Raw genomic sequence first — 27,657 nt, forward strand, 5'->3', positions numbered from 1 at the left:
TAATTGATTAATCAAAAAATACCATTTTTTTCAAAACACTTGTTCACTATTGTGCCCAAATTTTAGCTTCCCAGCTCAAAGGATGGCTGAGATATCGCCCGGACAAACAACAAAGAAGGAAAGCAAGAAAACAAACAGAGTGAAAACTGAGTACACCGTTTTGGCGCGCGCCATCAGCCACCCCCTTCGGCGCCTGGTGATGATGTCATGCAGCGCCTGAAGATGGAATAGCGAGGGGCGGAATACAATATGTGTCAGTATAAGTGTGTTGTAATTTATTATGGAACTAGTATAAAAGCCCATCAAAAAATGACAGATTGGAACAGCTTATTCCGACGGTGCATCCTCGTGAGTGTGCCAAAGTCTGAAGCCTCGGTCTAGTGTCAGGTATGCTTATATCTTCTATATTTATCAGACAACATACAGATGTAAATGAATACTCATTTTACTCTGCACGCGTTTCACATCATATATAAAAATAAAAGTATAAAAATATATAGAGTATAAAATATAAAGTATAAAAAGGATAGAGTATAAAAAAGTATTAAAAAGTTTCCTCTTTTTTTTTTCTTCTTTTTTTTGGTATACAAGGTCGAGGCTCGTGAAAGAGCTAACATTAATCACACAAAAAGTCAAACCGACACATAAAACATATAATAAGGGGAGCGGTAGACAAGATGGGGAGAGAGTGGGAAGCACACAAACACAACATTTGAGAGCAGGGACATCGGGAGATCTGTGGGAGGGAGAGGGCTTGGGGGGAGTTGGGAGAAGTATAAAACACTACTCCAGGAAAGACTTCCAGGACTTCCAGGAAAGAAGTTGGTATTTCACAAAAGTTTTGTGTACAAAATTTCACAAAAGCTTTCGACAGTGTCCCACATTCATGGATGATAAAATGTATGCAAATGTATAGGATAAATCCCCAAATAATCAAGATGATTGACAAAGCAATGGAGCTCTGGAATACCACATTGATATTACAGTACTTAAGATGGAAATATCAAAATACCAAATCGCAAATGTGAAGATATGGCGTGGGATCTTCCAGGGAGACAGTCTTGCCCCCCCCCCCCCTTTGTTTTGTCTGGCTCTGCACCCACTAATGGCGCTTTTCCACCATGGTACCGTACCGTACTGTAACCAAAATCGGTTTTTTCGTTTTTCCATTGCCAAGCGAACCGTACCGTACCGTACCTAAGTACCCATGCTAAATTTGGTTCCTGCTATGGATAGGTACAACGCGAGCCGAACCCGGGCCTATGGGTGGAGCTAGCAATACTGCAGACCGTTGAATGGTCAATCGCAATCGTCACAGAACCGTCACGCTACGTTCAGACCCAACCGCCATTTTGTAATACCACAATTCTGGAGAGAATATAGCTAAAGCATAAGTGATAAGTGTTACGGATCCCGGATTTAGGTGAATTACTATTCATGTCATTGCTTATTAATGTTTATTCTATTAAAGGTTGTTGTGGTTAAATGGTTAGAGAGGCTCCGGATAACAGGAGACCGGAAACGGGATAGTGAACCGGAAGGAAAAAAACAAGACACGAGGTCCTGGACCAGCTGCGATCTTCTTCCTCCTCGCCCAGCTCCGACGCGAGCGGTGTCGATATTGAGCAGCGTGGGGAACGCTGCGTTTGAAAGCCCGTCTGGCGAGAGGAGTTACCTGCGCGGGGTAATTACCGGTTACGCGTCAAGTTGCCGTGGGTTCGTGCACGGAACCAAGCGTCCGGCACAGTTCGCCTCAACGTCTACAAGGACGCGTACGGGTCGCACCTTGGGCCTCGCGCGCTTTGCGAGCCGCGCTTTGCTTTGCCCGCTTTGCTTTGCAAGGAGGTGTGCGCTGCAGCAGCTGTTCCCGGTACGCGACGTGCATGATGGAGCACGTCAGCCAGGGGTCCGTTCAACCGCCCGTGTGCGGAGAAGTCGACCTTCACCCTGGTCTGGAGGGGCCCAGAGACATTGTGAGGGACAGTGACTATTGAGGGGTCGTGAGTGGGGAAAGGGGGGAAATATATGAGATGGCCATCTGAGTAATATTGTTGATTGATTGTTGAGTGTGGTTGATTGATTGGGAATATATTATCCATTAATCCGGATCCTTGGTGTGGGGGTTTCTTATTGACTTGAATTGTTGTGTCTTTCATATTGATTGCGTTACGACAGCGTATAAATCATATATCTTTCTGGCGGGGTCCCTCCCACGGTCCGGGGGCACCAAGACCAGGTAGTTACCGGGAGGACCACGTAACAGAATTGGGGGCTCGTCCAATTGAATTCCGGGATCTAAAATTGTATAACATAATAAAATAATAATTTTTTGTAATTAAAATTTATTAATTAATTATTAATTGGTAAATTTTTGAGAAATTGTGGTAAAGTCTTGGGTGAAGGTAAATTTTTTTCCACACTTTGAGAAAGTGGCTCGACAGTTAAACTGGCCGGAGGAGGCCTGGACCACACTAGTGCAAAGTGTGCTGGTGGGTAAAGCTCAAGATATTTATTCGGCGCTACCAATGGACCAATGTCCAGATTATGAGGTATTGAAGAAGCACATTCTCAAAGCCTATGAGTTGGTTCCTGTAGCGTACCGGCAAAAATTCAGGAATGCCAGGAAGAGGGAGAGTGAGACCCATGTGGAGTTTGCCAGAGTGAAAGAAAATATGTTTGATCGGTGGTGTGAGTCAAAAGGAGTCGGGAACGACTTCGAAGCATTGCGTGACTTGATCCTGGTGGAGGAATTTCAACAGTGTGTCCACGAGGACATCAAAGTGTACCTGCAGGAAAAGAAAGTACCGAAGTTGTGGGACGCAGCCACCATGGCAGATGATTATGCCTTAACACACCGGATAGGGGTCCACGAACCGAACTCCTCGCCTAGATTTCCGCAGGGGAGTTGTGGAACAGCAGGTGCGGAGAACGACGATACATGGCGGCGGCCTCGAGATGATTATGGGGACAACGCTGATACCCGAACTGTTCGAAATCAGAGGGCGACGGGCCCAGGACAAACTTATTTTTCGGGGGGCCCGAGGCAGACCACGAGTTTTTCCTCCGGACCTACTTGCGCTTTTTGCAAGAAACCTGGACACTTGATGTCCAGTTGTTATCTCATGAAAAGGGAAAACCCAGAGCAGAGTCCGACTATTACAACTCCGAATGCGATGGCAAGCGTAAGAAATGGCCCACAGAAGAGTTACCAACCATTTATTTATGAGGGGTTGGTCTCACTCGAGGGAGACTTGACTAACCCAAGACCTGTTAGGGTATTGATGGACACAGGAGCCCATCAATCCTTAATGCTTGAAGGCATTTTGCCATTGTCAAAGAGTACCGCAACTGGTGATAGGGTTCGGTTACAAGGGATCGGTGGCTGTGTTAGTGCCCCACTTCATGGTATCCATTTGGAATCCGATTTGGTGTCAGGACCGGTCACCGTCGGTTTACAAGCCACGCTTCCTGTAGGGGGAGTATCTGTGATTATCGGGAATGATTTGGCCGGGGGGCAAATTTATGGTAACCCGAGGTGGGTAAAGAGCACCGCAGGGGAAATAACACCACCCCAGCTCGGGATGGCGACAAAAGTGCCAAGTTATTTGTAGGGGGACTGAACTTCAACACAGAGGAAGAAGTTCTGACCTCTGTCTTCAACAGATATGGGCTGCTGGTGGAAGTGCGGGTGGTAAAAGACAGGGAAACGCAACGGTCCAGAGGGTTCGGCTTTGTCACGTTTGCAAGCACAAAAGACGCCAGGGAGGCAGAGAAGAATTGGAATGGTAAGGATTTGGAGGGTCGGACCATAACAGTAGGGAAGGCATTTCGTAGGCGTCGAGAGGTCTACAGAAGAGGACCACTTGGCGGTAGTTTTGGTGTTGGCAGCAGCTGATATTACTATGGAGGCTCCCAGAGTTACGGCATCTCCTGAAAGAATGATTGGCAGAGGACTGGCCAAGAAGGAGACCGCCAGTCAGGTGACTGCTGGGACAAGGGGTCCTACCGTAACTGTTAGGAGTCCGGAGAAGTTGAAGCACTCTATATACGGCGGAGCCGCCGAGCCTGGGCTCCTACACGGGCTAACCGTGAACGCCACGTTCTTAAAAGGCGTCCCGGTAGGGAACGTTCCTGCACGGACTAACCGTGAACTCCACGTTCTTAAAGGCGTCCATGTAATGAACTTTCCTCCCCGGACTAACCGTGAACCCCACATTCCTTAAGGCGTCCATGTAGTGAGTACTCAGCTGGGCCTCCACCCAAGAGCAACTCGAAGTTGTTGACGCTTGGTCTACAGGGAATTGCCTTGGAATCTCTGGGGGGTTTTGGGGAAAGTTTGTTGCTTTATTGTTGAGATGCGATAATTGTGCCCGGGGGGAACTGATGATTTGGGGTATCGGGTTTGTTTATCAAAGTGGGCCGGCCCAGAAAGTTTTCGCGGGGTTCAAACTTTCTTTCTTGAAGGGGGGAGTGTTACGGATCCCGGATTTAGGTGAATTACTATTCATGTCATTGCTTATTAATGTTTATTCTATGAAAGGTTGTTGTGGTTAAATGGTTAGAGAGGCTCCGGATAACAGGAGACCGGAAACGGGATAGTGAACCGGAAGGAAAAAAACAAGACACGAGGTCCTGGAGAAGCGGCGATCTTCTTCCTCCTCACCCAGCTCCGACGCGAGTGGTGTCGATATTGAGCAGTGTGGGGAACGCTGCGTTTGAAAGCCCGTCTGGCGAGAGGAGTTACCTGCGCGGGGTAATTACCGGTTACGCGTCAAGTTGCCGTGGGTTCGTGCACGGAACCAAGCATCCGGCACAGTTCGCCTCAACGTCTACAAGGACGCGTACGGGTCGCACCTTGGGCCTCGCGTGCTTTGCGAGCCGCGCTTTGCTTTGCCCGCTTTGCTTTGCAAGGAGGTGTGCGCTGCAGCAGCTGTTCCCGGTACGCGACGTGCACGTTGGAGCACGTCAGCCAGGGGTCCGTTCAACCGCCCGTGTGCGGAGAAGTCGACCTTCACCCTGGTCTGGAGGGGCCCAGAGACATTGTGAGGGACAGTGACTATTGAGGGGTCGTGAGTGGGGAAAGGGGGGAAATATATGAGATGGCCATCTGAGTAATATTGTTGATTGATTGTTGAGTGTGGTTGATTGATTGGGAATATATTATCCATTAATCCGGATCCTTGGTGTGGGGGTTTCTTATTGACTTGAATTGTTGTGTCTTTCATATTGATTGCGTTACGACAGCGTATAAATCATATATCTTTCTGGCGGGGTCCCTCCCACGGTCCGGGGGTCACCAAGACCAGGTAGTTACCGGGAGGACCACGTAACAATAAGATTCAGAAAAAATACATGGAAAACCTGGAGAGTTCAGTTTGGTCGGCTGCTGAGGTGCAGGCCCTCATCGGTGTTTGGTCGGAAGACCACATCCAACGAGATCTGAAGTCCAGCATACGAAATGAGAGGGTCTTCCAAAGCATATCTCAGCGTTTGCTGGATGCGGGGGTCGAACGGTCGGCCAAACGGTGCCGCGAAAAGATTAAAAACTAGAACAAGGTTATATAAAACTAAAATATCACAACAACTGTAGTGGGGCTGCTCGAAAGACTTCAAAGTGGTAAAACACATGAGAAATTACGTCACCACAGTGGTCATTGTTTTTTTTCGTCACTTCAGATAACTCCGCCTATTTTCACGGTTCTGTTATACGATGGAAAAACGACACAGGGATTACCGTACTGTACCGTACCGAACGTACTGTACAGTGTCACACCGAACGGTACTGTACAGTGCCGGACCATACTGTACAGTGCCGTACCGTACTGTACAATGCCATACCATACTGTACTGTACAGAGACGTTCCGGACCGTACTGTACAGTGCCGTACCGTACTGTACAGTGCCGTACCATACTGTAAAATACCATACCGTACTGTACAGTGCCGTTCCGGACCGTACTGTAAAGTGCCGTACCATATCACGAGGCTGATCTTAAAAACAAACCAAGGAACGAAATCAAAGCCATAAACCAACTGGCTATGTCAGTATTCCGATACAGCTGCGGAATAATAAACTGGCCACAATCAGAAATCAATAAACTGGATATCAAAACAAGGAAACTTCTGTGCAATGGCAAAGCGCCATAAGTCACCTCATCAATGAGCCAAGGACATGGATACACAGTAACAACCAATAGTAGAACATACCAAAAAATGGGAAAGGTGACATTTTAGCACGCGGTGCTACGCGCGCGACTTGCTACCAAGGAGGAAGCGGACAACGCGGTAAGTTTAATGTTCTTTATTCAAAGAGGTCACTGTAGCACTGGCGCGCTCCGGGCTGCGCGCCCGGTGTATATCCTGAGGCCACGCCTACCCCTCGGGCGTGGCCGCCGCCCACTTGGTGCGCGGAATGATGTCACCACGTCAGTGGGCTTTCGTGTCCGCCACACGCGCCCCCCCCCCAGAATTCCCACGCACCTGGAGGGCCAGTTTGCGGGGCACACGGATGAACCGGCCGAAGCGCCCTCTGGCGACCGGCGGCGTCCGGGGTGCAGGGATGCCAGGTGGGATGCCCCCGGCTGTACCTGGGATGGGTGCCGGGCCGGGGGGCGGCGTGCCTGCAGTGCTGGGCGGTGCCTGGGGTCCGCCCGCAGGGGGGCGGCCCCGACTAGGGGGCCGAGCCACCGGCGGTGGGTGGTCCACGTCGAGGTGGGCCGCCTTGAGGCGGTCTATGGAGACCCGGTCAGGAGTGCCGCCGATGTCCAGGGTGAAATGTTTCACCCCGGTCTCCAGCACGCGGAAAGGCCCGTCGTACGGGGGCCGCAGTGGTGTCCGGTGGGCGTCGTGCCGGACGAAGACGTACTCCGCGGTGTGAAGCTCCGGGGCGACGTGTGTAGGAGGGTGCCCGTGGTGCGCCGTCAGCACCGGGGCGAACCTCCGGGCGGTCTCCTGCAAAGCAGAACGCTCCTGCGCCGCGGACCAAGGTGCCGTGGGGTCGGGGAGGAACTCGCCCAGCACCCGCAGTGGTTGTCCAAAGACTAACTCCGCCGCGGCTGCGCGCAGGTCCTCCTTGGCCGCCGTCCAGAGGCCCAGCAGGACCCAGGGGAGCCTGTCGACCCAGCCGCCGTCGCGGAGGGTGGCCCGGAGCACGGCCTTCAACGAGCGGTGGAATCGCTCGCACAGGCCGTTGGCCTGGGGGTGGTAGGCCGTGGTTCGGTGCAGCTGGACCCCGAGCCCCCACGCGACCGCGGCCCAGAGCTCCGAGGTGAACTGGGGGCCGTGGTCGGACGAGTTGTCCGAGGGGGCGCCGAACCGGGCGACCCAGGTGGCGATGAACGCCTGCGCGACGTCTGCCGCCGTCGTCGCCGCCAAAGACACGGCCTCCGGCCACCGGGTGGTGCGGTCCACCATGGTGAGGACATGGGTGAAACCCCGCGAGGAGGGCAGAGGTCCCACCAGGTCCACGTGAACGTGGTCGAACCGTCGTTCCGGCACCGTAAACGGGGCCAGGGGGGCCTGGGTGTGTCGGTGCACCTTTGCGCGCTGGCACGCGAGGCACGTCCTGGTCCAGCCGCGGACAGCCTTCCGGAGGCCATGCCAGACAAACTTGTCGGCGACCAACCGCTGGGAGGCCCTCGTGCCCGGGTGGGACAGGCCGTGGATGGCGTCAAAAACCTGGCGCTGCCAGCCTGCGGGCACGATGGGGCGAGGCCGCCCGAGGGAGACGTCGCAAACGAGGGCCGTGCCCGCACCGTCGAAGGGCACCTCGGTGACGCGGAGGCCCGTGATGGCGGTCCGCAGGGCCTGGACCCCGGGGGTCGGTGGCCTGGTCCGCTGCCATCCGGGCATAGTCGATGCCAAGGTGGACTGCGTGGGCGACGGCCCGGGAAAGGCAATCGGCCACTGGGTTGTCCTTTCCCGTGACGTGCCGGATGTCCGTCGTGTACTCGGACACGGCCGCGAGGTGCCGCTGTTGCCGGGCCGACCACGGCTCGGCAACCTTGCCCATCGCGAAAACCAGCGGCTTGTGGTCGACGAAGGCCGTGAACGCACGGCCCTCGAGCAGATGGCGGAAGTGCCTGACCGCCAGGTGAAGCCCAAGCAACTCTCGGTCGAAGGTGCTGTAACGGCGTTCGGGCGGGCGAAGCTGCCGGCTGAAGAACGCCAGCGGTTGCCAAGCTCCATGCACCCATTGCTCGTACACCGCGCCCACCGCGTAGTCCGAGGCGTCGGAGGTGAGGGCGATCGGTGCATCGAGCGCCCGGTGCGTGAGCATGGTGGCGTTGGCCAAGGCGAGCTTCACGCCCGAGAACGCCGCGTCCATCTGCTCAGTCCACGTAACGTCACCTTTGCCCGGCCTCCCTCGAAGGGCCTCGTGTAAGGGGCGCAGGAGCTGGGCGATGCGGGGCAGGAACCGATGGTAATAGTTTACCATGCCCAGGAACTGCTGGAGCCCCTTGATCGTGCGGGGGCGCGGAAACCCCTTCACCGCCTCCACCTTGGCCGGTAGGGGGACGGCCCCGTGCTTGGTGACGTGGTGCCCCAAAAAGTCGATTTCAGCGACACCGAACCGGCACTTGGCGGGGTTCACGATCAGGCCGTGCTGGCCCAGACGTTCGAGGAGTGTGCGGAGATGGTGAAGGTGCTCTTCGCAGGACGCGCTGGCGACGAGGATGTCTTCCAGGTATACGTACAAAAAAATCCAAGTCACGCAAGACGCTGTCCATGAGGCGCTGGAATGCCTAAGCCGCATTTTTCAAACCGAAGGGCATCCGGAGGAATTCGAAAAGCCCGAATGGCGTGATGACAGCCGTCTTCGGGATGTCCTCCGACCTGACAGGGACCTGATGGTAGCCGCGTACGAGGTCCACCTTTGAAAAGAAGGACATATTCGCCAAGCGGGCGGAAAAGTCCTGAATGTGGGGGACGGGGTAGCGGTCGGGGGTGGTGGCGTAGTTGAGGCGCCGGTAGTCCCCGCACGGTCGCCATCCCCCGCCGGGCTTGGGCACGATGTGGAGCGGGGACGCCCACGTGCTCTCGGAGCGCCGCACGATGCCGAGCCGCTCCAGTGTAGCGAACTCCGCTTTCGCTACCGTGAGCTTCGTCGGCTCGAGGCGGCGTGCCCGGGCATAGACCGGTGGCCCGGCGGTGGGGATGTGGTGTTCCACCCCGTGCTTGACGGTCCCCGCCGAGAAGGTCGGCCGCGTGAGGGCCGGAAAACCCACGAGGAGGTGGGCGAATTCGTCCGCTGCCGGAAGCGTACAGATGAACCTGGCCGGAACGGAACCGCTCAGCAAGCCACTCGGCGAGCCGCTCGATGAGCCGCTCTGTGAGCTGCTCAACGAGCCGGGCAGCGCACACGCGAGCGAGCTGAACGTCTCAGCCTGGACAAGCCTTCTGCGCTTTACATCGACCAGTAATCCATTAGCACATAAGAAGTCCGCGCCGACCAGTGCCATGGGCACGTCGGCCGTAACGAACGACCAACGGAAAACCTGACCTCCGAACCGTAGGGAGAGACAGCGTTTTCCGTACTTGCGTATAGACGTACCATTGGCCGCAAGCAGCGCGGGACCTCGGCCCGCGGTGTGCTTGTCGGACGTACCGGCAGGAACGACACTCACCTGCGCTCCCGTATCGCACAGGTAACGGCGCCCAGACAAGGTGTCCGTTATGTACAGAAGGCTGTTGGAATTGCCGACGCTCACCATTGCCACCGAGCGCCGGCTCGCCCGTTTCCCGACCTGCCGAATGAGCACGGCGGGCGACACTGCCGAGCCTCGTGGCCGAACTTGGCGTGGAAGAAACACCAGGCGGGCAGCTGCGGCGTCGGAGGCCGCGGTTTTCTTCGCGGCGGCGGTGGTGGTGGTGGGCAGGGCGTGGCGGCGGACAAGAGGTGCGGTGCATCGGGGAAAGCCTCGGGAGCCTCGGGAGCCTCGGGAGCGGCAACCGCGCCAAGACTTGCCTGCGTGTCCAAAGCCGCATAGTATTTGTCGGCCTCGGCAGCGAGCGCACGGGGTTCCGTTAACGCGGAACCAGCCAAAGCGAGGCGGACTCGTGCTGGCAGCTGGCGTCGAAACAACGCCCGGAATAGAGCGTTTGGGGTTTCGTCGCCCATGAGCGCCAGCATATGGTCCATACGGACCGACGGTCGCGTGTCCCCGATCTCGGGGAGGTCCAAGAGGCGATCGGCCCGTGCGTCCACCATAAGGCCGAACGTGGCGAGGAGGAGACGCTTGACCGCCTCGTACTTGCCGTCGGCAGGTGGATTCCTTAGGACCGATACGACGTGGGTGGCCGTGCCGGGCCCGAGGGTGGCGACCACGTGGCAGTACATGGTCTCGTCCACCGTGATGCCTCGAAGTCGGAACTGGGCTTCCGCCTGCAGGAACCAAACTTCGGCTTGTGACTCCCAGAATTCGGGAGCTTGATGGAGACCGCGTTGGTAGCCATTGTTGCGGCGGTTTCGGGTAGTCAGCGACAGCTGACTCGAATGTCGGAGGTCACCAATTTAGCACGCGGTGCTACGCGCGCGACTTGCTACCAAGGAGGAAGCGGACAACGCGGTAAGTTTAATGTTCTTTATTCAAAGAGGTCACTGTAGCACTGGCGCGCTCCGGGCTGCGCGTCCGGTGTATATCCTGAGGCCACGCCTACCCCTCGGGCATGGCCGCCGCCCACTTGGTGCGCGGAATGATGTCACCACGCCAGTGGGCTTTCGTGTCCGCCACAGCATCCACTGTACATGGACGTTTCAAAACTCTTTGCAATGAAAGATGAAAAATTGGCAGCACAACTGAAATTAGTGAAACGTTTCTCCGATGACATCCAAATGGAATTTGGCCGAGATAATTGTGCCAAGTGCACACTCGTGCAAGGTAGATCAACAAAAACAGACAACATAAAAATAGACCTTGATACAACAATGCAGGAGCTAGACAACGAACCATCATACAAATACCTCAGAGTAGAAGAGGGCCACCGAATATGTCACAAACAAATGCGCAAAACAATTACCAAAGAATACCTGTGTAGAACGAGGCTGATCTTAAAAACAAACCAATCTCCAAGGAACAAAATCAAAGCCATAAACCAACTCGCTATGTCAGTATTCCAATACAGCTGCGGAATAATAAACTGGCCACAATCAGAAATCAATAAACTGGATATCAAAACAAGGCAACTCCTCACCATCCAGAAAATATTTTACAAAAATCAATACATCCCGAGAATGTACCTGCCAAGACGAGAAGGAGGTAGGGGCCTGATGGAGCTCAATCAAGACCACAGAATGACGACTGTAGGATTGGCTGAATACGTAAAAAAGTGCAGCAGACTAATGAATCAAATTTGTAAGGAAACATGAAGACAGCAAACCAGAAAAGGTAACCCTAACCCGCCTAGAAGACAGGTGTCAATGGAAGATGTCACACAAGAAACCAAAACAACGAGTACAGCCCCAACAATTGCAAAAAAGAAGAAAGAAAAATATAAAACGAAAAATCAACTGACAACACTGATATTGTACAGTATACACTGACAACTGGGAAAATTATGAGAGCAGAAAGGTATATATAAAAAAAGAGTTAGTCAGATTGGGAGTAGACAAAGAAGGCTGTTTGGAATGGCTAAGAAGAGGTCAGCACAACTGGGATGGAGAACGAATCATTCTAAATGCCAAAGACCAAGGACACTATATATACCAATGGATTTAAGAAAATGGTGGGACTGAGTCAATCGGACAAGTGCAGGTTCTGCAAGGTAGAAATACAAAAGTACGAGCCACCTCCTATCAGGATGTAAACACGTCAGAACAGCTGTACACCCAAAGGCACAACAAAGTATGTTGAGTAATCCACTGGCACATCTGCAAAAGTCCCAATATCACAGTTCCAGAAAACCCATGGAAACATGAACTAAAAGCAATCAGTGAAAACAAGAAAGTAACACTCACATATGACCTGATGATCCCATCAAGCGTGAACATAGAAAACAAAGCATTGCGACCGGATATAGCACTGAGGTACAAAAAATGAAAGAGGGCATTGCTAATTGAGGTGTAAGTGCCCAGTGATTTTGGCCTAAACAATGCAGAAATCAAGAAAATGACCAAATATGAAGCCCTCAAAAATGAAGTGAAAAGATCCTTGAAGCTGAAGAGTGCCAAAATTGTACCAGTGATTATTGGAGGAACCAGAATGATAAAAAAATAAAAAATAAACATTTAAAAAACTTTACAGAGATCCATCCCTGGGATCAAGCCCTAAAGCCCTAAAACCAAACACTAAGCCACCAAATACCAAACCCTAAAAACCATCCCTGGGAATATTATGACAAACAAACTGCAATTGGAAGCTGTCCAAGGATCGGTGACGATCCTCAAAAGAGCCCTCGGAACAAAACTTTGACAATAAGAAAACTTCACAAACTGGTCCATGAATCATGATCCCTTACTGAAATGGAGGTGGATGCTTCGAGACCTGGGAAGACTTCGTTCAACCTTCTGAAACCCACATTTGGAGATAACGACACACACACACACACACACACACACACACACACACACACACACACACACACACACACACACACACACACACACACACACACACACCTCTTTTTATAATAGTATAGCACTATAGCAGTATACTGTTTGTTGGTTTAATTACGATGGTTTAGCTTTCAACATTCCCTTATTGTGCCTTTACATTTGCATGATTTTGAAAAATATAGTTAAGAAGGTAAAGGCTAAATGCTAAATTGCTGAAGGTAAATGCTGCTAAATTATCTCTATTAAATGAAACTCTTGACTTTAAATATATTTTAGGAATGGAATCTGCTCATCAATTGTTCTGGTTATTCAAAGTCACTTGTAAATTTCAGCTCCAGCCTGTTGGTCATTCCGATCAATCTACTTTCCGATATAATGTCAACACATTGATGTTAAACAAGAGCAGAAACAAATATAGATGTTTTTATGGAAAACACATACCCACTGCAAATCCCAAAACCTGAAGACAATATTCTGACAAGGATCAAAGCAGAATACATTATAATATCAATGGAGCATATTGTGTTTCCCTGTCATTTATATCAATGAGAGAGAGAGTAACATTGCCAACAAGGACATAAAATGAAAGTCTTACCAAAGATTCTCGATGATAAAGTGACGTTGAAGGAACTCGTCCCGTAATAGGACATTTTCTTATAAAATAGCCGCATCGTGTTGGATGGAGATATAATTGTTCGTCCAGCGTCTAAATAATGGCACATCGTGACGTTTCTCTGTGACGTCTTTTTGAATCCGACAGCAAGCCAGCCCCAGCGACAATCTGTTGGTATTGTATAAATATCATAACGCAGTTCCACCACGGTCAGTAACACAACGTGTCCAGCAGGAGCTTCGATGTCCCAGACGCAGTCAATGCTTGAATAGATGCTTTGTGGATATCCAGGGGATGCAAGCGAGCCTTCTGCTTGCACTTCTCCACCACAGGGCACTGGCGAAACTGAAAGGAGACATCTTTTTTTTTTTACAAATCAATATATATATTTTTTACAAATTAATACTTTTTTATGTAGAAGGTTGTACACAGCAACCACCCAAGGTAGTACTACCGTTCTTAGGAGCGTTAAAGCGTTAAAGACTTAGGAGCGTTAAAGTGGTGTCCGGAACCATCTTACATTCTCCATGTCAGGATTGCTGCTCTTACTTTCTGTCTCACTCGAACTGTATCTCCCTGCCTAGCTTCAATCTTTCTTTCTCGCAAAAAAACACCATACACTTTTCATCACACACTTTTCTTCTCTTTTTTTAAGCCTAGTGTTGGCTTAGCGGTTTGGGTGCCGGCTTGGGATCCTAGGATCCTGGGTTCCAATCCCAGTCGATCACTGAATTAACGCCAGGGGGGTTGACTCAGCCTGTCATCCTTCTGAGGTCGGCAAATTGAGTACCAGTTCACTGGTAATTCCCTGTGTGCTGCAAGAGGCGACTAACAGGGTTGGCGGCAGGAAGGGCATCTGGCCGTAAAACATTGCTTCAAAAAGGGGACCACGGTGCCCGAAAAAGGCCAACCCCTGCTCTGTGGGGGAAAATGGTCTCCAATGGTGGTTCTTTTCTTCTCATTTATTTCAGACCTGGCCTCGATGAGGGCTATACAGTATGTGCCTGGAGAATCCAACATAAAACCAAAACAAAAAAACATTCACTTTCAATCCAAAAATAATTGAAGGGTATATGATCAGTCAGTTATTTTTCCTTCATGGAGACCTCATGGTTTATACAGATTAGTAAATCGGGATGAATGTAGTGTTCTGTGAATTTCCTTCCAGCACCAAATAAATAGCACAAATTGAGCCTAAACGGACAAAGTCAACAGCTTATAAAAGTGCAATTTTTAAAGCAAAACACAAGAACATACTAGAAATATACAGTGTATTCAACAACGCTGTCATCTCAAATTTGCTTGTGTCATGCGAGGCGGTGCCCCTGTTGCCAGTCAGCTGTTACTCATTTTGCTGAGCTCTGAAGGATGGCAGGCTGAGTCAAACCTCCTGGTGTTATTTCAATGGAATGACAGAGGCTTAAACTCAAGAATTTCTCGAAGATCTTAAGCCAGTACAGCCAGTACAGCCACTTAAATCGTTAAGCCAACACCAGGCCAGATAATTAGATGAGTGAGCACGAAACTCGTCTATGGATCAATTCCCCTCCCAGGAGAATGGGCTAGCATTGCTGAAAAACAAATGTTGGCTGACTGATACTACAGGTAGCAGTGTTGCAGCTATCACAACGCTTGTTTGCAGTAGTGAGTGAGTACAGGTAGATTGGTGTCTTTCACAGGCTCCACTAAAAGTCAGAAGTCGCTAATTTTAACTGCAATATCTTATTTCCTGGCCACAAAATCCTTGTAAACTGTGCAATCATTGCCTAAGTATGGTGGATGTATGGCAGGACAATTTTGAGATGGGAACACTAAAGACCTGTTGGTCAGAACCCACACAACAAATGCTGGTGCGCCACCATTGTTCACGGTCATCATTATAATAGAGGCACTTTTTCATAAACAATATATATATATCTATCTATAATTCCAGTAATCTCTGTGTGTGTGTGTGTATGTGTGTGTGTCTGTGTGTCTGTGTGTCTGTGACCGCTGTTTCTCGACAACCACGGGTCCGATATACTTGAAACTTGCCAGGTATATTGCTGGGGACCCGAGGATGTGCCTTTTCAAGGTTTGAAATTAATCGGACAAGTGGTTCCCAAGGTATGGTCACCGTACTCGCAAGCCGTTCGCTTTGGCTTTGCGAATGGACCAAACCATTTCATGTAAATAGAGGGGGGGGGGGGGGGGTTCTACCGTACTCGCAAGCCGTTCGCTTTGGCTTTGCGAATGGACCAAACCATTTCATGTAAATAGAGGGGGGGGTTCTGTGGTCGTTACTGCCACGTGGTTTCAAAGTTTTTTTTTTGCACGCACGTACGGGCAAGCACGTACGGGCAAGCACGTACGTGCGGGCACGTCCTAGTATATTAAATTGACATAAGTGGGAACATTATGCGCCCTGAATTGAACCGGGAATCAAACCCTTGCCCAGGGAACTTACGTGGTTTATCCAAAATGGTGAGTTAAGGCGATGCAGGTTTGGGTTTATAAAAAATGGTGAGTTAAGGTGATGCAGGTTTGAGTTTATATAAAATGGTGAGTTATGGCAATGCAGGTTTGGTGTTATATAAAATGGTGAGTTAAGGTGATGCAGGTTTGGGTTTATATAAAATGGTGAGTTATGGCAATGCAGGTTTGGTGTTATATAAAATGGTGAGTTAAGGTGATGCAGGTTTGAGTTTATATAAAATGGTGAGTTATGGCAATGCAGGTTTGGGGTTATATAAAATGGTGAGTTTAGGCGATGCAGGTTTGGATTTATATAAAATGGTGAGTTAAGGTGATGCAGGTTTGAGTTTATATAAAATGGTGAGTTATGGCAATGCAGGTTTGGTGTTATATAAAATGGTGAGTTAAGGTGATGCAGGTTTGGGTTTATATAAAATGGTGAGTTAAAGTGATGCAGGTTTGGATTTATATAAAATGGTGAGTTAAGGCGATGCAGGTTTGGATTTATATAAGATGGAGAGTTAAGGTGATGCAGGTTTGGGGTTATATAAAATGGTGAGTTGAGGCGATGCAGGTTTGGGGTTATATAAAATGGTGAGTTAAGGCGATGCAAGTTTGGATTTATATAAGATGGAGAGTTAAGGTGATGCAGGTTTGGATTTATATGAAATGGTGAGTTATGGCGATGCAGATTTGGGTTTATATAAAATGGTGAGTTATGGCGATGCAGATTTGGGGTTATATAAAATGGTGAGTTGAGGCGATGCAGGTTTGGGGTTATATAAAATGGTGAGTTGAGGCGATGCAGGTTTGGGGTTATATAAAATGGTGAGTTGTGGCGATGCAGGTTTGGGGTTATATAAAATGGTGAGTTGTGGCGATGCAGGTTTGGGGTTATATAAAATGGTGAGTTGAGGCGATGCAGGTTTGGGGTTATATAAAATGGTGAGTTGTGGCGATGCAGATTTGGGGTTATATAAAATGGTGAGTTGAGGCGATGCAGGTTTGGGGTTATATAAAATGGTGAGTTGTGGCGATGCAGGTTTGGGGTTATATAAAATGGTGAGTTGAGGCGATGCAGGTTTGGGGTTATATAAAATGGTGAGCTATGGCGATGCAGATTTGGGGTTATATAAAATGGTGAGTTGAGGCGATGCAGGTTTGGGGTTATATAAAATGGTGAGTTATGGCGATGCAGGTTTGGGGTTATATAAAATGGTGAGTTGAGGCGATGCAGATTTGGGGTTATATAAAATGGTGAGCTATGGTGATGAAGGTTTGAGTTTATATAAAATATTGAGTTAAGGCAATGCAGGTTTGGGGTTATATAAAATGGTGAGTTAAAGCAATGCTGGGTTGGGTTTATATAAAATGGTGAGTTAAGGCAATGCGGGGTTGCGTTTATATAAAATGGTGATTTAAGACGATGCAGGTTTGGGTTTATAAAAAATGGTGAGTTACGGCAATGCTGGTTTGGGTTTATATAAAATGGTGATTTAAGACGATGCAGGTTTGGGTTTATATAAAATGGTGAGTTAAAGCAATGCGGGGTTGGGTTTATATAAAATGGTGAGTGAAGGCAATGCAGGGTTGGGTTTATATAAAATGGTGATTTAAGACGATGCAGGTTTGGGTTTATATAAAATGGTGAGTTAAGGTGATGCAGGTTTGGGTTTATATAAAATGGTGAGTTAAGGTGATGCAGGTTTGGGTTTATATAAAATGGTGATTTAAGACGATGCAGGTTTGGGTTTATATAAAATGGTGAGTTAAGGTGATGCAGGTTTGGGGTTATATAAAATGGTGAGTTAAAGCAATGCGGGGTTGGGTTTATATAAAATGGTGAGTGAAGGCAATGCAGGGTTGGGTTTATATAAAATGGTGATTTAAGACGATGCAGGTTTGGGTTTATATAAAATGGTGAGTTAAGGTGATGCAGGTTTGGGTTTATATAAAATGGTGATTTAAGACGATGCAGGTTTGGGTTTATATAAAATGGTGATTTAAGACGATGCAGGTTTGGGTTTATATAAAATGGTGAGTTAAGGTGATGCAGGTTTGGGTTTATATAAAATGGTGATTTAAGACGATGCAGGTTTGAGTTTATATAAAATGGTGAGTGAAGGCAATGCGGGTTGGGTTTATATAAAATGGTGAGTTAAGGTGATGCAGGTTTGAGTTTATATAAAATGGTGAGTTAAAGCAATGCTGGGTTGGGTTTATATAAAATGGTGATTTAAGACGATGCAGGTTTGGGTTTATATAAAATGGTGAGTGAAGGCAATGCGGGTTGGGTTTATATAAAATGGTGAGTGAAGGCAATGCTGGGTTGGGTTTATATAAAATGGTGATTTAAGACGATGCAGGTTTGGGTTTATATAAAATGGTGAGTTAAAGCAATGCTGGGTTGGGTTTATATAAAATGGTGAGTTAAGGTGATGCAGGTTTGGGTTTATATAAAATGGTGATTTAAGACGATGCAGGTTTGGGTTTATATAAAATGGTGAGTTAAAGCAATGCTGGGTTGGGTTTATATAAAATGGTGATTTAAGACGATGCAGGTTTGGGTTTATATAAAATGGTGAGTGAAGGCAATGCAGGGTTGGGTTTATATAAAATGGTGAGTTATGGCGATGCAGATTTGGGGTTATATAAAATGGTGAGTTGAGGCGATGCAGGTTTGGATTTATATAAAATGGTGAGTTGAGGCGATGCAGGTTTGGATTTATATAAAATGGTGAGCTATGGTGATGAAGGTTTGAGTTTATATAAAATATTGAGTTAAGGCAATGCTGGGTTGGGTTTATATAAAATGGTGAGTTAAGGCAATGCTGGGTTGCGTTTATATAAAATGGTGAGTTAAGGCAATGCTGGGTTGCGTTTATATAAAATGGTGATTTAAGACGATACAGGTTTGGGGTTATATAAAATGGTGAGTTACGGCAATGCTGGTTTGGGTTTATATAAAATGGTGATTTAAGACGATGCAGGTTTGGGTTTATATAAAATGGTGAGTTCTGGCGATGCAGGTTTGGGTTTATATAAAATGGTGATTTAAGACGATGCAGGTTTGAGTTTATATAAAAAGGTGAGTTAAGGTGATGCACTTTTGAGTTTATATAAAATGGTGAGTTATGGCAATGCAGGTTTGGTGTTATATAAAATGGTGAGTTAAGGTGATGCAGGTTTGGTGTTATATAAAATGGTGAGTTAAGGTGATGCAGGTTTGAGTTTATATAAAATGGTGAGTTAAGGTGATGCAGGGTTGGGTTTATATAAAATGGTGAGTTTAGGCGATGCAGGTTTGGATTTATATAAAATGGTGAGTTAAGGTGATGCAGGTTTGAGTTTATATAAAATGGTGAGTTATGGAATGCAGGTTTGGTGTTATATAAAATGGTGAGTTAAGGTGATGCAGGTTTGGTGTTATATAAAATGGTGAGTTATGGCAATGCAGGGTTGGGTTTATATAAAATGGTGAGTTAAGGTGATGCAGGTTTGAGTTTATATAAAATGGTGAGTTATGGCAATGCAGGGTTGGGTTTATATAAAATGGTGAGTTAAGGTGATGCAGGTTTGGTGTTATATAAAATGGTGAGTTATGGCAATGCAGGGTTGGGTTTATATAAAATGGTGAGTGAAGGCAATGCAGGTTTGGGTTTATATAAAATGGTGAGTTACGGCAATGCTGGGTTGGGTTTATATAAAATGGTGATTTAAGACGATGCAGGTTTGGGTTTATATAAAATGGTGAGTGAAGGCAATGCAGGTTTGGGTTTATATAAAATGGTGAGTTACGGCAATGCTGGGTTGGGTTTATATAAAATGGTGATTTAAGACGATGCAGGTTTGGGTTTATATAAAATGGTGAGTTACGGCAATGCTGGGTTGGGTTTATATAAAATGGTGAGTTAAGGTGATGCAGGTTTGAGTTTATATAAAATGGTGAGTTATGGCAATGCAGGGTTGGGTTTATATAAAATGGTGATTTAAGACGATGCAGGTTTGGGTTTATATAAAATGGTGAGTTACGGCAATGCTGGGTTGGGTTTATATAAAATGGTGATTTAAGACGATGCAGGTTTGGGTTTATATAAAATGGTGAGTTACGGCAATGCTGGATTGGGTTTATATAAAATGGTGATTTAAGACGATGCAGGTTTGGGTTTATATAAAATGGTGAGTGAAGGCAATGCGGGGTTGGGTTTATATAAAATGGTGAGTTAAGGTGATGCAGGTTTGGGTTTATATAAAATGGTGAGTTAAGGCGATGCAGGATTGTCTGGGTTCCAAGATCCTCTGATGCATGTTGGTGATGAATTGTATTTCTCATTGATCTAACAACTTGTAAGTTATTTGCCTGTGACTCCTGTGAGTCAAATTCATGGGTGTGCCACAATTGGTATATTTATACTTACTGCTTGACTGATAAAGTTTGTCTTTCCGCATAGACGAGCTAAAATACTTGGTGATGATCGTCATTGCAATTGACATAATAATAATATATAACTTGCTCTCCCTGATGCAGGCCGAGGCCTCCCTGAGGGCATGCAGTGGTGAAGGACAATGCGACAGTCAGAGTCCCAAATGAAATAAAAACAAAGAAATACTATTTGATGATCTTTTAAGAACTGTCATTTGTATTTGAGAACACACTGTAGTTAATAACGGAAGAGATACGTCTCCTCAGCATGAGCATCAGACTCCATTTTACATTACTTAACCATGGGACTAAATCTGACCAATCAGCAGTGGATTGCAGAGGGACCAGTCCATTATTATAGAAAAGGATAAGATGGGTGAGTCTATTCTTACAAACAAAATAAGACAGGTCTCCACATGTCACAAATAATAAAAACATTTTGTTTCATGCATTCAATAGTGTTTGGTTTCATTTCAAAATTGATAGAGTTGGAGAACAGCAAAGACGAAAGCAGGATGATCTTGGAAGATTTGGAATGGAGAAAATATCCAAAGATGAGTTGGGTTTGAGTGGAGGAGAGATGGGATAAAATACAAAACACGGTTATTTATCAAATAAAAAAAGAAACTGATGCTTTTTGAGATTATCCTTGTGACTTTCCTCCAGGTCTGCAAATTGTACCAGAAAATCTCATCATCTCAGCGACTTTATGCTGCATCGTATTGAGGATGTCATTAAAGAAGTTGTTGTTCAGATAACTAGATATTGAATCCAGTACACTTTAACTGTTTAGTAACAGACTTGGATTCATTGGTTTGCATATAGAAATTCACTTGTTTTAAAAACGTACAAATTTCCTGCACATGCACATTCGATGATGCGTGTGCAGTGACTGGCACTGAGTTTCTAAACTAGAAATAGAAAATGAAGCAATGATTTAATGGAAACAAAGAAAAGTTTAAATTCACTTACGGGCACAGGAGGAAGCAAAAAATACAGTGATCTGAAAAACAAGAATGAAATATTCGATTTTTTAAATACACATTTGAAAACATTGACAAATATATAGAAAGTTTTGAAATGTACATCACCCATTTTATAATTAAAACTAGAACAATGCGACTGTGTCACCAATATGCCTCCGCATTGTCCCACAATGGGTAGATGCCATCGCTCTGCATATGTATGGGTAGTGGATCAAGTTTGTGAAGTTTCGTGTTGATTGGATAAAGTTAGTTTTTCTATCCAAGATGGCTGCTAAACCACGTGGCCTATGATATCATCATTTTCAAACCATATGCAACAGTGCTGTTCGATGATATTTGTAAAATTTCACATCGATAGGGTGAGTGATTTCAGAGATATAATTATTGAATATTTTCCTTCAATCCAAAATGGCTGCCAAACTATGTGACCTATGATGTCATAAATTTAATAGTTCAATACAAATGGGTCAGAGATCATGTACATGCAATTTCACATTGTTAGGATAAATAATTCGATTAAAACATTTATGGCTGGTATTCCACTTCACCTATGATGTCATCATTATCATGCTTTTTCCCCCATTGGGAGTACTTGACAATGTGCCAAGTTTCAAATTTTTCCATTCAACGGTTTCCGAGAAATCATTTTTTAATTATTTGCTTTTAATCCAAGATCGCTGCAATACCACGTGACCTATGACGTCACAGCTATCACAAAAACATTCTGCATGGGTTTCACTCATACCCTGAAAGTTTCGTCTCAATCAGACATATGGTTGCTGAGAAAAGCTAGGTTTAGCCCGTACGGACGGACAGATGGGCAACCCGAAAACATAATGCCTCTGGCGACTTTGTCGGCGGAGGCATAAAAAAACAATGCTAAACATTTAGTTCCATATTATGCAATCTATAATTATAATTATACATTTTCTTTTCATCCGTTTGTTCTCTACAAATGTTTTTTTTTTAATTGCTAGTTTTTAGCTAAAACTAACTTTATTTTATGGTGCGTCGTCAGTACGTCAGTCCGTAAACACTTGAAACTCCTTCTCCGAAACCGCTGATGGGATTGCGACCAAATTTGGCACAAATTATATTTGTTGTGTTGTGACTAAAGTTTGTTGACGGCATTAAAAAAAATCTGCCTCTTTGGGAGTCGACAGGGGGTCAAAGTGGGTCCAGGTTTGACCACCCCAAAATAGATATTTGCTTTCTTCTCTGAAACCACATGCAATTTCAATGAAACTTCACCATAACCCGTGATGTACCAATGCTTGTTCAAGGCTTTAGAAAAATTGGGGGTCTTAGGAGGTATATGGGGTTGGGGGAGTGGGGTTGTCTCCCAAAATAGGTATTTTTTTGTTTGTTTTGTGGGAGCTGTACTCGCACGATAAAGCCAGACAAAATGGACGACGTGGTGGGATGTGGGCACGGGGGCAAATCTCCTGGCGGCCTCCTGGAGGTCCGAGCGTTGGCGAGCCGCGGACCAGGGGCCGGTGGCATCAGGGATGAATTCGCCCGGCACGCGCAGTGGCTGGCCATAGACCAGCTCGGCGGTGGAAGCCTGGAGGTCCTCTTTAGGGGCCGTTCGGATGCCCAATAGGACCCACGGGAGCCTGTCGGCCCAACCGTCGTCCTGGAGGCTGGCTCTGAGAGCGCCCTTCATCGAGCGGTGGAACTGCTCGCACAAGCCATTGGCTTGGGGGTGGTAGGCCATGGTGCGGTGAAGCTTGACCCCCAAGGCCTGGGCGACCGCGCCCCAAAGCTCGGAGGTGAATTGCGGGCCTCTGTCGGAGGAGATGTCCGAGGGCGCGCCAAAACGGGCAATCCAAGTGCCAATGAAGGCCTGCGCCACGTCGGCGGATGTTGTTGATGCCAGCGGGACGGCCTCCGGCCACCTGGTGGTCCTGTCCACCATCGTGAGGAGGTGGGTGAAGCCCCGCGAGGAGGGAAGGGGTCCCACCAGGTCCACATTGACGTGGTCGAAGCGCCGCGCAGGCACGTCGAATGGTGCCAACGGGGCCTGGGTGTGCCGGTGGACCTTCGCGCGCTGGCAGGTGACACAGGCATTGGCTCAGTCACGGACGTCCTTATGGAGCCCGTGCCAAACGAACTTTGCTGCCACGAGCTTCTGTGATGCTTTCCGGCCCAGGTGGGAAAGGCCGTGGAGGGCGTCAAAAATGTGCCGCTGCCATCCGGTGGGCACGATGGGGCGAGGTTGGCCCAGGGAAACGTCGCACAGGAGAACTGTGCCTGTGTCCTCAAAGGGGATGTCGGCCAACCGCAGGCCTGTGTCCGCTGTCCGGAGGGCTTGCACAGTGAGGTCGGCGGTCTGGTCGGCCGCCATGCGGGCAAAGTCCACACCCAGGTGGATGGCGTTCGCGCCGGACCGGGAGAGGCAATCGGCCACAGCGTTGTCCTTGCCCACAACGTGCCGGATGTCCGTCATAAATTCGGACACGGCGGAGAGGTGGCGCTGCTTGTGGGCCGACCACGGCTCCGTAACCTTGGCCATGGCAAAGACCAGAGGTTTGTGGTCCACAAACGCCGTGAACGGGTGGCCCTCCAAAAGATGGCGGAAGTGGCGAACGGCCAGGTAATGGCCGAGGAGCTCGCGGTCGAAAGCGCTATACTTGCGCTCGTTAGGTCGAAGCTGCCGGCTGAAGAAGGCCAGCGGTTGCCAAGCTCTGTTCACCCACTGTTCATGCACGGCGCCCACCGCGTAGTCGGAAGCGTCCGTGGTGAGGGCGATGGGTGCGTTGAGCGCCGGGTGTGCCAGCATGGTCGCGTTGGCGAGGGCCAGCTTAGCGCCCGTGAATGCCGCGTCCATCTCTGTGGTCCAGGTGATGTCATGCTTGGCCGGCTTGCGCCGGAGGGCTTCGTACAGGGGGCGCATAAGTTGGGCGGCGCGAGGCACGAACCGGTGGTAAAAATTTACCATCCCCAAAAATTCCTGTAGGGCCTTGATGGAGCGGGGGCACGGGAAACTTGTGACTGCCTCCACCTTGGTAGGCAGCGGGACGGCCCCACGCTTCGTGATGCGGTGCCCCAGGAAGTTGACGGCCGTTACGCCAAACTGGCATTTCGCCAGGTTGATGATGAGGCCGTGCTGGCCGAGGCGCTCTAAAAGCGTGCACAGGTGGACGAGGTGCTCCGCCCGGGAAGTGCTGGCGATGAGAATGTCATCCAGGTAGACGAACAGAAAGGTGAGATTGCGCAGCACACTGTCCATCAGCCGCTGGAAGGCCTGGGCCGCGTTCTTAAGGCCGAACGGCATTCGGTGGAACTCAAAGAGGCCAAAAGGTGTAATTACAGTCGTCTTCGGAACGTCGGCTGGCCGGACTGGTACCTGGTGGTAGCCCCGAATAAGGTCGACCTTGGAGAAGATCACCCGCCCTGCCAAACGGGCGGAAAATTCCTGTATGTGTGGTATCGGGTACCGGTCGGGGGTGGTGGCGTCGTTGAGGCGGCGGTAATCGCCGCATGGTCGCCATCCGCCACCCGGTTTGGGCACGATGTGCAGGGGCGAGGCCCACGCGCTATTCGAGCGCCGCACAATGCCCAATCGCTCCAGCGCATCGAATTCTGCCTTCGCCATGGCGAGTTTAGCCGGGTCGAGGCGGCGAGCCCTGGCATAGACCGGTGAACCTGTGGTCGGGATGTTGTGTTCGACGCCGTGCTTGACGGCGACGGCCGAAAACGTCAGCTCCGTGAGGGCGGGAAACTCGGCGAGTAGGTGGGTGAACTCGTCCATGGCCGGGAGCGCGCAGGCTAGCTTGGTTGGAGCGGAGCCGCTCAATGAGCAAGCGAGCGAGCTGAAGGTCTCCACATTGATGAGCCGATGCCATTTGACGTCCACCAAAAGCCCATGCCCACAAAGAAAATCTGCACCCAGCAAGGCCATGGGCACGTTCGCCGTGATGAAGTCCCACCTGAAGCGCTGGCCCCCGAAGCAGAATGCGACGCTGCGCGAACCGAAGGTGCGGATGGAGGAACCGTTTGTGGCGACCAATGCAGGGCCGCATAGCGCGGCCTGTTTGTCCTGCACCGAGGCGGGTATCACGCTCAGCTGAGCGCCGGTGTCACACAAAAAACGCCGCCCGGACTCCGTGTCCGTGATAAACAGAAGGCTGCCTAAATGGCCGACGCTCATGGCAGGCAGCGAGCGCCGGCCTGGTCGTTTCCCGACCTGCCGAAAGTGCATGGTGGGCGGCACGTTCTGGCCTTCTGCCCGAACCTGGCGTGGTAATAGCACATGGTCCGCTCTGGTGGAGGCTCCGGCGGTCGCGTCGGGTTCGGTCGACGGGGCGTCGCGGTGGCCGCTACCGTCAGTGGCGCGGACTCGGCCGATGGAGGCGCCGGTCGTGGCGCGGGCGTTGCCTCGGTCGGCCCAGGGTCCCAGGCGGCAGCTCTGACATGTCACCTGGCCGAGAAAAAATTATCGGCCTCCTTGGCCAGGGCGCGAGGGTCCGTGATGGGCAAATTAGCCAAAGCTAACCGTACCTGCCCGGGTAGCCGCTGGAGGAACAGCTCGCGGAAGAGGAAGTCCAGGCTGTGGTCACCGAGAAGAGCAAGCATGTGGTCCATGCTTTCGGATGGACGGGCCTCGCCCAGCTCCGGGAGGTGTAGTAGTTGTCGTGCGCGTTTGGTCTCCGTGAGTCCAAACGCACCGAGGAGTAGGCCTTTGAGCGCGCCGTATTTGTCGGCGTTCGGCGGGTGCTGGAGAAAGCTCAGGACCCGGGCAGCGGAGGAGGCGGTGAGCGCGGATACCATATGGTGGTAGCGCGTCGTGTCCTTCATAATTTTCCGCAGGGCGAATTGAGAATCCGCTTGAGCAAACCAAACGGCCGCGTGTGATTCCCAGAAGCCCGGGAGCTTCAAAGCTGCAGCTGACTCCATCGCCGTGATCTTAGAAAGGGGTCACCAATTGTGGGAGGTGTGCTCGCACGATAAAGGCAGACAAAATGGACGACACAGGATCGAAGTTTCACCGAGCTATTTATTTAGCTCCAAACCAAATAACTCAAAAGCACACTGAATCCGCATCCGCCCCGCGAACGGGCGGCAATTTATATCGCAAACGGAACACACAAAAGCCACGCCTCTCAGGCAGGGCGTGGTATGCAAGGCAAGTATTCGCCTGAGAAGGGCAAGTGTGGACATGCCCGGGCAACCACCTTCCCATATCTTCCAGCAACCACCTTCCAGCAACCATTGAAATTGGTTTAAAATACCCTTAGTCGGTGCAGTATAATGTTTATTCTACCAGGTGAGCACCAAGGGTATTGCCCCTATGTTTTTATCTGTGACATGTGGCAGATCTACAATGACTTTGTGCTGCTGTTGTTGTTGGTGTTTTGTTGAGGATCGATTTTTGAAATGTGCCACCATTGGTCGGACAGCTGCCGGACTGCACGCACATCGGTCACTTGACTCCAGACACCATGGCACTCAAACAAAATTATATGGACGCCATGTTGATTTTTCTGGTGGGCTTAAGACATCAGGCCTGCAGGCCTCTGCTGCTTTATTGATGAAACATTATTGCTACAATTGTAAATTAATTGATCTGACAGGCAGGAAGAAGGAGCTGGATGATGCATTGGTGGAGCTGGTGGTGAAAGACTGTCAGCCATTTTCAGTGGTGGAGGATGAGGGCTTCAGAGCCTTTGTTGGGAAGCTGGACACAACATACACCTTACCTAGCAGGAATACTCTGAAGCAGATGATGGAAGAAAAATATGAAGCAACAAAAGAAAAGGTGAAGCAAGACATGAAGGAAGTCGTTTGTGTGAGCTTGACCTCTGACATGTGGACCTCCATGAACATGGATGCATTCATGGGCGTCACATGCCATCATCGCAAACTCCAGTGCTGACTACTGGGTGTGACAAAGTTTCCCCAATTGCATACCTCTGAGAACATTTTAAAAAACCACCGTTTAGAGGCCATTTTACCCTGCAAAGCGGGGGTTGGCCTTTTCGAGGACCGTGGTTGTTGTTGTTTTTTTTGGTGCCCTTTTTGAAGCAATGTTTTACGGCCGGATGCCCTTCCTGCAGCCAACCCTGTTTGTCGCCTTTTTACGATAAACGGGGAATTACCAGTGTACTGGTACTCAATTTGCCGACCTCGGAAGGATGACAGGCTGAGTCAACCCCCCTGGCGTTAATTCAGCGATCGACCGGGATTCGAACCCAGGATCCTGGGATCCTAAGCTGGCACCCTAGCCGCTAGCCCAACACCAGGGACTAAATCTTTAATGTTATCTGAGAACATTAAAGAAGCAGAATAATTGCTCATAGGACACTGGGGCCTCCAGGGCAAAATTATGTGCATAGTAACAGACAATGCAGCCAACATGAGTTGTTGTGCACAACTCACAAAGATGACACATATTGCATGTTTTGCATACACACTGAACCTTGTGACCAAGAAGGCGATCGATGATATTCCTGGCCTGGCCTTCATCCGCTCGAAGGCAAGGAAAATAGTGGGGCTATTTAAGTCAAGCACCATGGCAAGGGAGAGGCTGGCTAGTGTCCAAGAGCAGCTAGGAAGGCCATAGCTCAAGCTGCTCCAGGAAGTGGAGATGCGATGGAACAGCACATATTTTATGTTGCAGCGTCTCT

The 27,657-nt window shown here is 49.1% G+C and overlaps 1 protein-coding gene across 1 annotated transcript in view; it reads right to left on the reverse strand.

The window, feature by feature from the left end:
* The window catches only part of LOC137424478 (fibronectin-like), an 82,230-nt gene that overhangs the window by 47,218 nt on the left and 7,355 nt on the right, over window positions 1–27,657 (reverse strand). The window contains exons 4-5 of the mRNA XM_078775187.1: window positions 21,015–21,045; window positions 13,148–13,510 (exon numbers count right to left, since the gene is read on the reverse strand). Of these exons, the coding sequence (XP_078631313.1) occupies window positions 13,148–13,510; window positions 21,015–21,045 (394 nt within the window). The remainder of the gene's footprint in view (window positions 1–13,147; window positions 13,511–21,014; window positions 21,046–27,657) is intronic.

The sequence above is a fragment of the Myxine glutinosa genome, chromosome 4 (assembly GCF_964187855.1).
Source record: "Myxine glutinosa chromosome 4, kmMyxGlut1.1, whole genome shotgun sequence".
In the NCBI taxonomy this organism is placed as follows: domain Eukaryota; kingdom Metazoa; phylum Chordata; class Myxini; order Myxiniformes; family Myxinidae; genus Myxine; species Myxine glutinosa.